At 46.0% G+C, this 12,378-nt stretch overlaps 2 protein-coding genes across 2 annotated transcripts; one reads left to right on the top strand and one right to left on the bottom strand.

The window, feature by feature from the left end:
* Positions 1–142: 142 nt before the first annotated feature.
* On the top strand, positions 143–6,233 carry trmt6 (tRNA methyltransferase 6 non-catalytic subunit). Its single transcript, XM_084030587.1, has 12 exons — positions 143–418; positions 516–646; positions 1,229–1,338; positions 1,449–1,540; positions 1,622–1,705; positions 2,650–2,774; positions 2,863–3,033; positions 3,245–3,387; positions 3,866–3,951; positions 4,413–4,515; positions 4,974–5,060; positions 5,652–6,233. The coding sequence occupies exons 1-12, from the start codon at positions 312–314 to the stop codon at positions 5,814–5,816; spliced, it is 1,404 nt and encodes a 467-aa protein (XP_083886713.1). The 5' UTR covers positions 143–311; the 3' UTR covers positions 5,817–6,233.
* Positions 6,234–6,535: 302 nt separating this feature from the next.
* Positions 6,536–11,047, bottom strand: chgb (chromogranin B). The gene is made up of 9 exons (XM_084030586.1): positions 10,901–11,047; positions 10,745–10,791; positions 10,568–10,658; positions 9,717–10,248; positions 8,505–9,584; positions 8,106–8,372; positions 7,911–8,010; positions 7,557–7,667; positions 6,536–6,683 (listed from the first exon to the last, which is right to left on the bottom strand). The coding sequence occupies exons 1-9, from the start codon at positions 10,947–10,949 to the stop codon at positions 6,603–6,605; spliced, it is 2,358 nt and encodes a 785-aa protein (XP_083886712.1). The 5' UTR covers positions 10,950–11,047; the 3' UTR covers positions 6,536–6,602.
* Between the last annotated feature and the right edge of the window lie 1,331 nt (positions 11,048–12,378).

Here is a 12,378-nt window from a genome sequence, read left to right as displayed (position 1 = left end):
ATTCTGAAATCGACACGTCGACTCAGTCACCGCACCTCGCTCCTATTGGCTAGCGAGCGCAGCGACGCACCTCCAGCCAATCACGGTGGACTAGCTTGGAGCGTTGCGTTCTGAAATCGTCTACCCGTCCTTGGGGCGGAGAGCTAGGCGGAAACGGAAGCTAACACGTGGAAACGTCGCTTCGCGGTGTTTTGCTTGTACTTCAGGTTGATTTAGTGCCTTTAATGAAGCCGTGCCTCGTCAACGGCGACTCCTAAATATTAATAAATATTATCTGAAGGTGACTCTCTCAGCTTTCTCCTGCTTAAACAATGGCGGACAGCGGAGACGACGATTCTCTGCACAGAATCAAAGACGGGGACTACGTCGTGTTGAAGCGGGGAGATATCTTCAAAGCTGTGCAGATTCAAACGAAGAAGTAAGTTAAATAACTGTACAAGTCTGGGGCTGAACCATGAGCAGACGTGGGGACGTAGAGGTGATTGTGCTCTTTGTTTGTTTGTTTATCTCTGCAGGAAGGTGATCTTTGAGAAGCAGTGGTTCTTCCTGGATAACACCGTGGGTCAGCTGTACAGCACCACCTTCGAGTGCGTGTCTGGAGGGATGCTGCAGCCACGGAAGCCCAAGGAAACGGAGACCTCCACAAGTGTGTAACCTGCTGTCAAAACACACACACACACACACACACACACACACACACACACACACACACACACACACACATGACACTTTGGTCATCAGAATAACGGGAAGTTGTCTTCCTGTCGGACCTAAAGTGAGGGATGAGTGCAGGTGTGTGTCGGTGGGGGAACAGGACATGTTAAAGATCCTAACTGTGGGAAGAAGAGAGAGAGCATAGTGTTACAGCAGCAATTAAACATTTAGACATTAATCACAACAGAAACACTTCATGCAAGACAAACATGAAGTAGTTTAAAAACACACTCAGATTCACTATAGATATATTCAATAATCCTATAAACCAAATATACATGTGCATGAATCCTACTGTATAAACAATAAATGAAGGGAATGACACTGAATGCATCATTTTACATGTTATTTTCCTAGACTGTTGCATGGTGTAAAAGGGAATATTCCATGCTGTTTTTATGCTTTCACTTTCACTTTGAATCATCTCTTTTTTTTTCTCTCTCTCTGTGTGTGTGTGTGTGTGTGTGTGTGTGTGTGTGTGTGTGTGTGTGTGTGTGTGTGTGTGTGTTCCCAGATGCAAAGGAGGCAGGCACAGACAACAGGAACATTGTGGACGATGGAAAATCCCAGAAGCTGACCAGGGACGACATCGAGACGCTCAAAGAGCAAGGACTGAAGGGTCAGGTACGTGATGATGTCATCACCGACACACACAAACGGGGAGGCAGTAATGAGCTCATCCATTTCAACCATTGGCCAAAAGAAAATATTTAAAAAAACTGTGTGCTCTGCAGGAAATCGTCCAGCAGCTGGTAGACAACAGCTCCACGTTCAGAGATAAGACTGAATATGCCCAGGCCAAGTACATCAAGAAGAAAAAGAAGAAGTGAGTCACAGTTTGTTTTCAGACTTTCTATTAAATAAAGTCGTGGAATTATCTGTTCATTCCTTGTGCTTTTATTTCCAGGTATGAAAACACGGTGACGGTTCTCAAACCATCGTGTCGCATCCTGGCTATGATGTACCACGGCCGGGAGCCGGGGAAGATCTGGTGAGTCGGCACATTTTGGGGTTGTGGTGGGACCCACTGAGACTCCAGACCTGTTACAGACCAGTGGTGGGACCCACTGAGACTACAGACCTGTTACAGACCAGTGGTGGGACCCACCGAGACTCCAGACCTGTTAATGACCAGTGGTGGGACCCACTGAGACTACAGACCTGTTACAGACCAGTGGTGGGACCCACTGAGACTCCAGACCTGTTACAGACCAGTGGTGGGACCCACTGAGACTCCAGACCTGTTACAGACCAGTGGTGGGACCCACTGAGACTACAGACCTGTTACAGACCAGTGGTGGGACCCACTGAGACTCCAGACCTGTTACAGACCAGTGGTGGGACCCACTGAGACTACAGACCTGTTACAGACCAGTGGTGGGACCCACTGAGACTACAGACCTGTTACAGACCAGTGGTGGGACCCACTGAGACTACAGACCTGTTACAGACCAGTGGTGGGACCCACCGAGACTCCAGACCTGTTACAGACCAGTGGTGGGACCCACTGAGACTCCAGACCTGTTACAGACCAGTGGTGGGACCCACTGAGACTCCAGACCTGTTACAGACCAGTGGTGGGACCCACTGAGACTACAGACCTGTTACAGACCAGTGGTGGGACCCACTGAGACTACAGACCTGTTACAGACCAGTGGTGGGACCACTTCAGACTCGGGCTGTGAGTGGAACTGGACCGGTCCTTTTATAACAGGCGTGGCCTGCAGAGCTGTGCATTGTGGGAGTTGTTGTCTTCCATCCACATGTGACAAAATGTCACTTTCTGCCTTTTCTCAGTCAAATTGGAAACGTGTTTTACATTTCGACTACATATATGACCCGTTTATGATCCAGATCCATGTTCCCACGGTGAAATGTCCCTTTAACGTAGCCGAGAGAGACAGACAGGTGACTGTGTGTCTTCCTGTCATGCAGCCACCTGCGTTACGACGCGCTGGCCCAGATGTTGACTCTGGCAAACATCCACGCCGGCAGTAAAGTTCTGGTGTTCGAGACCTGTGCGGGCCTCGTGCTGGGATCCGTCATGGAAAGAATGGGGGGTACGTCGGCACTTTTCTTACATTATTTCATTTCGATACAAAGAATGTATTTTTCTCTATAATTGGCCCCTCGTTCCTCCTCGTCCAGGTTTCGGCTCGGTGATCCAGATGTACCCGGGAGGTGGACCGGTCCGGGCGGGGGTGGAGAACTTTGGCTTTCCTGCACATTTTCACGATACGCTGCATGAGTTTCCCATCTGCCACGTCAACGCGCTGCTGGAAGGCACCCTGGACACGACGGCCAAAGAGCCCAGCACCGGTCAGAGCCTTTTTTATGTTTTTATATTCATGTTTTTAGATGGTGCTGAAATACAATAGAAGACAAAGTATTTGCATATGATCAAAGTATTTGCATAGACAAAGTAGACAAAGTATTTGCATATGATCCCCTGATATTCACTCATTTATATCAGTATTTTCTACCCTTTCTGACATGAATCTGAGGTAAATTTTCTCCGTCAACATTACAGATTCAAAGCAGTCTGACACGGCTGCAGAGGAGGACCAGAAACCAGAGACTAGTCCGGAGGGAGCGAGCATGGAGACAAACACCGCCGCTGACGCCGCCGCTGACCCGAAGAAAGACGAGATGGAGAAACGCAAAGAAGCCAAAGTACGCCCACTACCTACAAATTTATACGACATTCCTAATATTCTTCCTACTGTCATGCCTTTAAATCTGTAATATAAGATATTAGTCCCACAGTGGGGAAATAGTCAGGGTTACAGCTGCAAAGAGGAGAGTGCAAAATACAATAAAACATTTTTTTTTTTTAAATCCAAATATAATAGACAAGAATAATCATTGCTGTCATATTTCATAGAGAAGTGAAAGAACACACTCAGGTTTGAAGTTAACTTGCTGGATCTTCTTCTCGTCAAAGAGAGGTTTCTTGAAACCATGGCAACGCTACTAACCAATGACTGTGTTCTGCACCTTTTGCTATTGCAACCTGCTTTAGGCTATCTAACCTTCTTCCTATATATTATCAAACTGATTGCATGAACATTATATATTATATTTATAAACGTATTCTTTGTATGCGCCTGTACGTTAAAATAAAAGGAAATATCGCATGTTTTTGTTTCAGGCTCAGGACAAAAAGGTGAAGCAAGAGGAGAAACGGAAGAAGCTGGCGTCGGCCGCCGCGCTGCTGGAAGGCAGGAACGCAGACGGGTTGGTTCCAGATTTAGACCCGAGCTTCTGCTTTCACGGGTTTCTCTTCACTTTTTTTGTGGTTTTCTCTGCCCGGCACTGTGGTAAACAACAGGAAGTAGATCTACGGGGATTAAAAATGTGCCAAGTATGTCTATAAAAGTCCCGATAAAGCATTCGCCCCTTTAGCAGGCGGCGTCCTCACAAGGTGACCAAAGGGAGTTTCCTGTCATACAGAATAAAAGCCTTTGCTTTATAGCTTTTTCTGATGGTTGAAGTATTGATCTGGTTAGCCTATTGACCTAAATCAGCCCCTTCACCGACTCCCATCCAGCTAGATAAAGTGTGAAGTAAACGTCTAACATGGGGGTTAAATCTCCAACACATGAGCTGGATTTACGATGTTGCCTCCGTATGCCTTTTCCAATACGATGTATTTCACGTCCGACAGGTTTGCTTGATCATCCGTTTGTTTCCTGCAGGTTGGTCATAGCCAGCCGGTTTCACCCGTGTCCGGTCCTCATGGGCCTGATCAAGTTCCTCTCCCCCTCCAGGCCCTTTGTCGTCTACTCCCAGTACAAAGAGGTGGGGTCATCGACAACACGTATGAGGATGAGGAGTTATCTGGGGAAGATTTCACATTAGCACAGCAGGTTTTTAGTTGTTTTTATTTAGAGTTCCAGCGGGGGAATGTCCTTATTCCATTACGGCCGTGGACATTTTAAGAGATGCTCTGTTCTGTCAGCTGCTCGATCTCTTATTTCAGATTTGGTCACATTCACACACACACACACACACACACACACACACACACACACACACACACACACACACACACACACATAGTGTACTAGGTGATAGTTTAATTCATTCCCATGCACGATGCTCTGAAATCACAGTGACCAGCTCTTCAGATTTTTAAAGAAATCGGAATCGGGGAAGAAAATTAGAATTGGTGCATCTCTAGTTACACTACTTATCATGTGTTGCTGAAAATGTTGCTGTGTGTTTCAACTCTCCCTTCCCTTTGCTTCCCGTTGCAGCCTCTTATCGAGTGCTTCACAAAACTCAAGGAGCAAGGCGGGACGGTGGACGTCAGACTCACAAACACCTGGCTCCGCCATTACCAGGTCAAACTTAATCTTTTTGTTTTGAGTTGTATTGATAAAGCTGCTCTAATCAATACTTTTTATATTAACGATGGATCAAACGACTGTTTTGGTTTCAACCCACTTTGTTTTTTAGTATTTCTATGTATTTATTTTTTTCATTCAGAGACTCAGAATTGCTTCTAAAGCTTTTTTCATAAGCAATTAATCTCTCAATTATTTTTATTATTATATATAAAATTGTAACAAAGATTCAAAAAGGTTCCTGAGTCTGACTAACATCTATTGTTTGTCCATAAATATTCACACTTTAAAACAGGAAAGCAGCTAATTCTCACAGTACAGTTATATTTGCCATTTTTGATTCCCCTTAAACCATTAATTACTTATTTTTGTGTCATCTACTAATTGTTTCTGCTCCAATCCTTCATCTACCGCTAGAGAAAGAAAGTAATTTCTATCCTATTGGTTGTCCTTTGGGATTAAAATCCTCGTCACGGCCCATTCTGCTTTTTTTTTTTTTAATAATTGTGTGCTGTGCAGCAAGTGGATGAAAACGTGTTTGCATCCTCGGAGAGACAGTGGAGTTAACGCCTCCTGTCTCGTCTCTAGGTGTTGCCTAACAGGACGCATCCCGTGCTGCTGATGAGCGGCGGCGGGGGCTACCTCCTCTCGGGAACAACGGTTGCCGCGGACAACCGCTCCAAACACGCAGCCTCCCGGCCAGCCGAGGAACCGGCGCCGAAGAGACAGAAAGTGACCGACGCCGACGGATAAAAGGAAGTCAGAAGCGATCGGATCTTTTCAGGGCGCGTTGACGATGACGGCCTGTAGGGATCGCCCCCCTCGGCGAGGACTCCTCTTCCTCTTCCTGCTGAACCGATGTGACACATCTGGAATGAGTGTCTGGTTGGCGTTCATCAGAGCACGAGTGTATAGTGGAGAGGAAGGAAATGCTGAGGAGTGAACTATAAGCCCGTTTAGGTGTATGTACTGTATTATGTAAGGAACTGCTGATATTAATCACAGCGTGTTGAGAGCAAATTCAATTATTTTTTTTCACCCAGATAATGTTCTCCAGCTTCAACTTTTTATTTTAAGTTTGTTATCCCTGCAGAAAGTGCCATTTGTTATATGATCCAGCAGCTAATGTGATCTGTTTCTGCACAGAATAAAAGAAAAAAGAGACGGAAATATGAACACATTTTCTTTTTTTCATCAGGAAAATAACATGAGAGATATAAGTTTGGTCCCAGAATAACTCCTTTTATTGAGTGCAGACTGAACAAGCTCCTTAGAACACAATGTTTTGAATACTTTGTCTCAGACGTGTTTATTTTAGAATCTCATATTTTCTCTTTATACATATAAACATCAAAAGCATTCCCATGCTGATTAATTAGAGAACATCAGAATATCATAAAGACCATAATAAACAAGTTGTTCAAATGTTTTTGGCAAGACTCCAGGCTTTTTTTTTTTTTAATCTCTTAATTGTTTTTTAACACAGTAAGCACACTAAATGGACTGACATACAGTAAGACAGCTTTTATCCATCCTGTTTTATGCACTGTGGTCATGCAGCTTGGCAGCGATCTTCTGCAGCTCCGTATCCATCGCTGCAAGGTTTTCCAGCTCTTTCTCCTGAAAACATGAGAAACATGTAATTGTTGAATAGGATTATCAGGATTAAATCATAATAAATTGCGTTTTTCTTCTCTTGCCTGCTCAAAAAACCTGCGTAATATACATGAATGTGTTATTTAGGGTCCTTAACATTCCCTTATAATCCCTTGAGTCAGATGATATCACTACACTTCCTCCCTGATTTGTTTTTCTGCTTCAAAGTATGCGGGAAAAAAGGGAAAAGATAGGGACGTCTCTCTTTTTTTTAATGGGCGTATTACGACATTGATTGCTCTGGGAGGCTGTAATCATGAGGTTGTAAGTGTGATTACTGCAGCAGTCGTAAAAATGAGATGGGATGATGTTCAGAGTGGAGGGACGAGGCGCTGCCGGTGAATTTACTGGTCACACTTCTTTCCTTTCATGCGTTCACGACGAGCGTCCCCGGTTCTCGATGTGCATTTGCACAGATGCATATCCAGTGATGCTCTGAAGGCTGAATGCGGACATCTCCATGAAGACTAGACATTCCCATAATGAGCACACACTGAAACAGTGGTGGAGGGCATTTGATGTGCTTCGTGGCTTTACTGGGTCAGCTAAATATACATGGGGGTTTTCGTTTTTACAGAACCGCCAGCAGAATGAAGTCTTTATTTTTTTAAACATACAAATCTATCTGTTCTCTATGATATGTCAGGGTGGACTTGATATAAATCTTGGCAGCTACATAGAGCTGCTCATCAGTACCAGATGATGCACCATAAATTAACATAATTCCTACTGTACTTTAAGTCCGGCGGTCTAGTTAGAGGTTTAACAGAGTGAACGTGGCAGCAAATGCATCCTCACGTCACTCATATGTTAGTTTCCTCTCTCTTTTTTTTTTACCTCCTGCGGGGAAAGTGCTCTCTGGTGCATGCTCCTCTTTGGCTCCTCTTGATTAGAGTGGTTGGCCAGCTGGTTCATCTTGTAGCTCAGCAACTTGGCCAGTTCTTCCATCTGAACACATTAAAAAGGCAGGAGAATCAAGAGAAAAGTGTGGAGTCAATAATTAATTATTACAAACACATTAATTCAAATTTTAATAAGCAAAGAAAAATGATAGAATTACCCCAAGGACATATTTAAAAAAAAAAAAAAAAAAAAGCATGGTCAAATTTCCTCAGTCTGCATATTTGTAATTTTCAATAATATTACTGTTTTATATGCAGGCAGAAACCAAATCCAGCACATGAAGCCCACCTTGTTGGAGGGTGCAGCGTGCTCATCTGAATCCCTTTTATACCATGCAGGGTGGTAGAAACCGCGATAAATCCAGGGGTTGCGCTTCTCTGCCACATACCTGGAAAACCAAAACGTATGTTAAAGTCACCACATGTACACTTGCAGGATGGATGAAAGTAGAAGTTGGTTAGATGTTACGACAGATGGAAGTACCTCGTTGCTTCGGCCTTGTCCTTTGAGTCCTCCTCTGAAGCACCTCCCTGCTCCTCCTCTTCTTCTGAGGATCCTCCGCCACGCTTGTGATATTTCTTTTTGTGGTGGTAGCGATGCGTCGGCTTCCAAATACGCTTTTCTACTCCGGCGTCTTCCTTTCCGTGTCTTTTGTCGAGACTCCAGGATTCCTGGCTGCGTTCTTCTTCAGGTTCCTCTCGTGGTTCTTCTGAGAGTTCTTCATCACGTTTGTGTCTCCTCTGGTGGAACCTTCCGGCCCTCCATTCCCTCTTTTCTCTTCCAGTATCAAAGTCCCAGTATTCCTGACTGCGTTCCTCATCCGGCTCGTCCCTGGTTTCTTCTGAGAGCTCCTCATCACGTTTGTGTCTCCTCTGGTGGTACCTTCCGGCCCTCCAGTCCCTCTTGTCGAGACCCCAAGATTCCTGGCTGCGTTCTTCATCGGGTTCCTCTCTTGCTTCTTCTGAGAGCTCTTCATCCCGTTTGTGTCTCCTCTGGTGGTACCTTCCGGCCCTCCAGTCTCTTTTGTCGAGACCCCAAGATTCCTGGCTGCGTTCTTCATCGGGTTCCTCTCGTGGTTCTTCTGAGAGTTCTTCATCACGTTTGTGTCTCCTCTGGTGGTACCTTCCGGCCCTCCAGTCTCTTTTGTCGAGACCCCAAGATTCCTGGCTGCGTTCTTCTTCCGGTTCCTCTCTCGCTTCTTCTGAGAGTTCTTCATCACGTTTGTGTCTCCTCTGGTGGTACCTTCCGGCCCTCCAGTCTCTTTTGTCGAGACCCCAAGATTCCTGGCTGCGTTCTTCTTCCGGTTCCTCTCTCGCTTCTTCTGAGAGTTCTTCATCACGTTTGTGTCTCCTCTGGTGGTACCTTCCGGCCCTCCAGTCTCTTTTGTCGAGACCCCAAGATTCCTGGCTGCGTTCTTCTTCAGGTTCCTCTCTTGCTTCTTCTGAGAGTTCTTCATCACGTTTGTGCCTCCTCTGGTGGTACCTTCCGGCCCTCCAGTCCCTCTTGTCGAGACCCCAAGATTCCTGGCTGCGTTCTTCATCGGGTTCCTCTCGTGGTTCTTCTGAGAGTTCTTCATCACGTTTGTGTCTCCTCTGGTGGTACCTTCCGGCCCTCCAGTCTCTTTTGTCGAGACCCCAAGATTCCTGGCTGCGGTCTTCATCGGGTTCCTCTCGTGGTTCTTCTGAGAGTTCTTCATCACGTTTGTGTCTCCTCTGGTGGTGCCTTCCGGCCCTCCAGTCTCTTTTGTCGAGACCCCAAGATTCCTGGCTGCGTTCTTCATCGGGTTCCTCTCGTGGTTCTTCTGAGAGTTCTTCATCACGTTTGTGTCTCCTCTGGTGGTGCCTTCCGGCCCTCCAGTCTCTTTTGTCGAGACCCCAAGATTCCTGGCTGCGTTCTTCATCGGGTTCCTCTCGTGGTTCTTCTGAGAGTTCTTCATCACGTTTGTGTCTCCTCTGGTGGTACCTTCCGGCCCTCCAGTCCCTCTTTTCTCTTCCAGTATCAAAGTCCCAGTGTTCCTGACTGCGTTCCTCATCCGGCTCGTCCCTGGTTTCTTCTGAGAGCTCTTCGTCACGTTTGTGTCTCCTCTGGTGGTACCTTCCGGCTCTCCAGTCCCTCTTGTCGAGACCCCAAGATTCCTGGCTGCGTTCGCCATCTTCCTCCCCCTCCGACGGTTCATCGCCGCGCTTGTGGAACTTTTTCTTGTGGTGGTAGCGATGCGAGGGCTTCCATATGCGCTTGTGTCTCTCCTCCTCGTCTTCGTCCTCGTTCCCTTGCCTTTTGTCCACATCCCAGTACTCTTGGCTACGCTCTTCCTCCGGCTCGTCTCCGAGAGGCTCCTCATCCCGTTTGTGTTTTCTTTGGTGGTATCGTCCAGGCCTCCAGCCGCTCCTCTTCTCCCGCTCTTCCTCATCCTCCTCGTTCTCGTGTCTCTTCTCCTTCTCGTCACCCAGACTCCAGGACTCTTGGCTGCGCTCGTCTTCGGGGATTTCTCTTTTTTCCTCCGCGGATTTCAGGAGAGCCTCGATGTCTTTCACATCTGCTCCTTTTGCCTCTGGCTCCTCAGGATGACCTTTGGCCCCCTCTATCCCTTCGCTGCTCTTCTTGTCCAGCGGGGCATGTTTAACCCCTGTGACAACAAAAGAAGAAATCAAAAGGTCCACTGAGTAGAGCTCTAAGTCTCAAACATTAATGTCAAATCCCATCTTGTATTTGATGATTTGATCAGTCACTTGTTTGGTATTGGTAAGTAGTATAAAAGCTGCAAGCGATCACGGTACCTCTATGTAGTGATGAGCTGCTTGCCAGGATAAAGCCTACTTGATCAAGTTTTCTATGTGTTGCGATGTCTCAGCAACATGACAGTTAAAAAAAGTGCTGCATCAGCCATGTCCTTGATGCTTTAACTATGCCTGCCTGCTTACCACCCCCAATGCACACTGACAAACCTGCTTGGAGAATGTCTTTGCATTCCTGGTCCAGCTGGGAATCCGGTTTGGAGAGGGCTTTGGACAGGACTTCAACCAAACAGCGTGTTATCTGCAACAAACAATTTAATTTCTGCATATAGCTGCTCTTTTAAACTTGATAATAAACATATAAAAATGAAATAAAAAAAAGCATACCACATCTTCTCTCTGCCCTTCTTTCACCACTGGAAGCGCTAGATTTTCTGCATTACAAGAAAGAGCTCTACGTTACAATCAGGTGTCGCTGTCCATGGTGCTGAACTGTTCTCATTAACTTACAGCACTCTGCAAGAAGAACAACTCATCACCTACCTGTCGACAAAGCCGCCACCGCGACGACGAGGACAAAAACAAGTTTCATCTCGGCGGGATGAAGGTATTTCCAAAGGTATACAAAAGCTCAAAAAGGCTCCAGTTCCTCTGTTTTCCCGAAGCAGCAGGAGAGAGCTGCGCTGACTGGGCGCCTGCTGCTCTGAAGACTGGAGCCGAGCAGCGCCTCCTTATAAAGAGAGGAGTGGGCTGTGGGAGCGTGGGAGGAGGAGGCGCTTCAGGCACCGTTAATGTCATGACTCATTAGACCCGCCAACAGAGAGTGGTCTGATTGAAGTTTGATGCAGGCAGAAAGTGAATTAGCATTTAGTGTCACTCAGGTGATGATTTACACAGATTGGAGGAGACGGTGGGATTAGGTTCACGCCCTGAGGACGGGCAGGTGCAATGCTTTGTAAAGAAGAGTGTTATTTTATTGATCTCAGAGAGTGTGTTTATGCTGCCGGTGTTGTGAAAAGCACCATATTTGAATGTTAAATCATTTTTATTGCCGGTCTACCGTGTTGGATTCTATTACATTTCCAGTCAGACGTATTCATGATGTTCTGCCCTGTGGTTGAATCACTCAAGATAAGATTTTTTTTTTTCCCTCCTTTGTTTTTCAGAAGAGGCTTCCCCCTAGTCTCTGGCTGAGGTTATGTAATCACGTACTGCAGTGATGCCCCACATTTAATATTTGCTGATTAAATATAGACTAATGCACCATTTTGTCCAAGAAAGTTAAAGCCGTATGCAACAATGGAGTCTGACCCGTCAGAATTCAGCCCAACCGACTTCTCAATAATTCATTCAGCCTGCAGCACATCCCAGTTCCCCATGGGAACATGTGAGCATCAGGAGGAGAGGAAAAGCTAGTGATCGGAGATCGATAGCGTAGTAGTTGTGAATAACACTCAAGTGAGAGGACTTTCTGCTGTTTGTGATTCTAGTCGATCCTGGACTCTTAGTGTGAACTTGTGATCTGATCTTGATTCCTAACTTTCTGAGAAACTACACGATGCATGAACAGCATCTCCATCACAGACCGTGACGGGCGGACGTGTGCAGCGACAGAGCTCAACCGTATTATGCTGAGCTCAGCACGACTCGGAACATTCAAACTGACAACCGCCGGCATCTTCTGTTTTTTCTTTGCTTCCTCGTTGGGAAGTTTGTTCTTCCTCAGTGGATTTAGTCATTTCATTCAGACACGGGGAAAAAAACACGAGTCAAAGAGTGAGACGTTTGAGAATCAATTCACAACGACTCGTCTTATACACTCTTAGAAATAAAGCTGCTCCCTCGATCCTTTAGTCCTCATTGGAGTTAAGGTTTCACCTCAAACCCTTGTTTTATAAGGTTCTACCTAGATCCCAACATGAAGGGTTGAACTAAGAACCCCTATGAGAGGTTCTACAGCCAACCCTTCTAGTGAAACCCTCTCTGGAGGTTTTCTGCAAGGAACCTTTCCAGCTTTTAAG

The sequence above is a fragment of the Eutrigla gurnardus genome, assembly GCF_963514095.1.
Source record: "Eutrigla gurnardus genome assembly, chromosome: 16".
NCBI classification, from domain to species: Eukaryota; Metazoa; Chordata; class Actinopteri; order Perciformes; family Triglidae; genus Eutrigla; species Eutrigla gurnardus.
The sequence above is the reverse complement of the archived record's forward strand: the minus strand, read 5'-3'. Positions and strand labels throughout refer to the sequence as shown.

Coding starts and splice junctions, on each gene's coding strand:
- trmt6 (XM_084030587.1), top strand. CDS start 312: ATGGCGGACAGCGGAGACGACGATTCTCTGCACAGAATCAAAGACGGG. Junction 3,388..3,865: donor AGAAACGCAAAGAAGCCAAA/GTACGCCCACTA, acceptor TTTTTGTTTCAG/GCTCAGGACAAAAAGGTGAA. Junction 4,516..4,973: donor TCTACTCCCAGTACAAAGAG/GTGGGGTCATCG, acceptor TTCCCGTTGCAG/CCTCTTATCGAGTGCTTCAC.
- chgb (XM_084030586.1), bottom strand. CDS start 10,949: ATGAAACTTGTTTTTGTCCTCGTCGTCGCGGTGGCGGCTTTGTCGACA. Junction 7,668..7,910: donor ACGCTGCACCCTCCAACAAG/GTGGGCTTCATG, acceptor TAATGTGTTCAG/ATGGAAGAACTGGCCAAGTT. Junction 6,684..7,556: donor GAGCACTTTCCCCGCAGGAG/GTAAAAAAAAAA, acceptor TCATGTTTTCAG/GAGAAAGAGCTGGAAAACCT.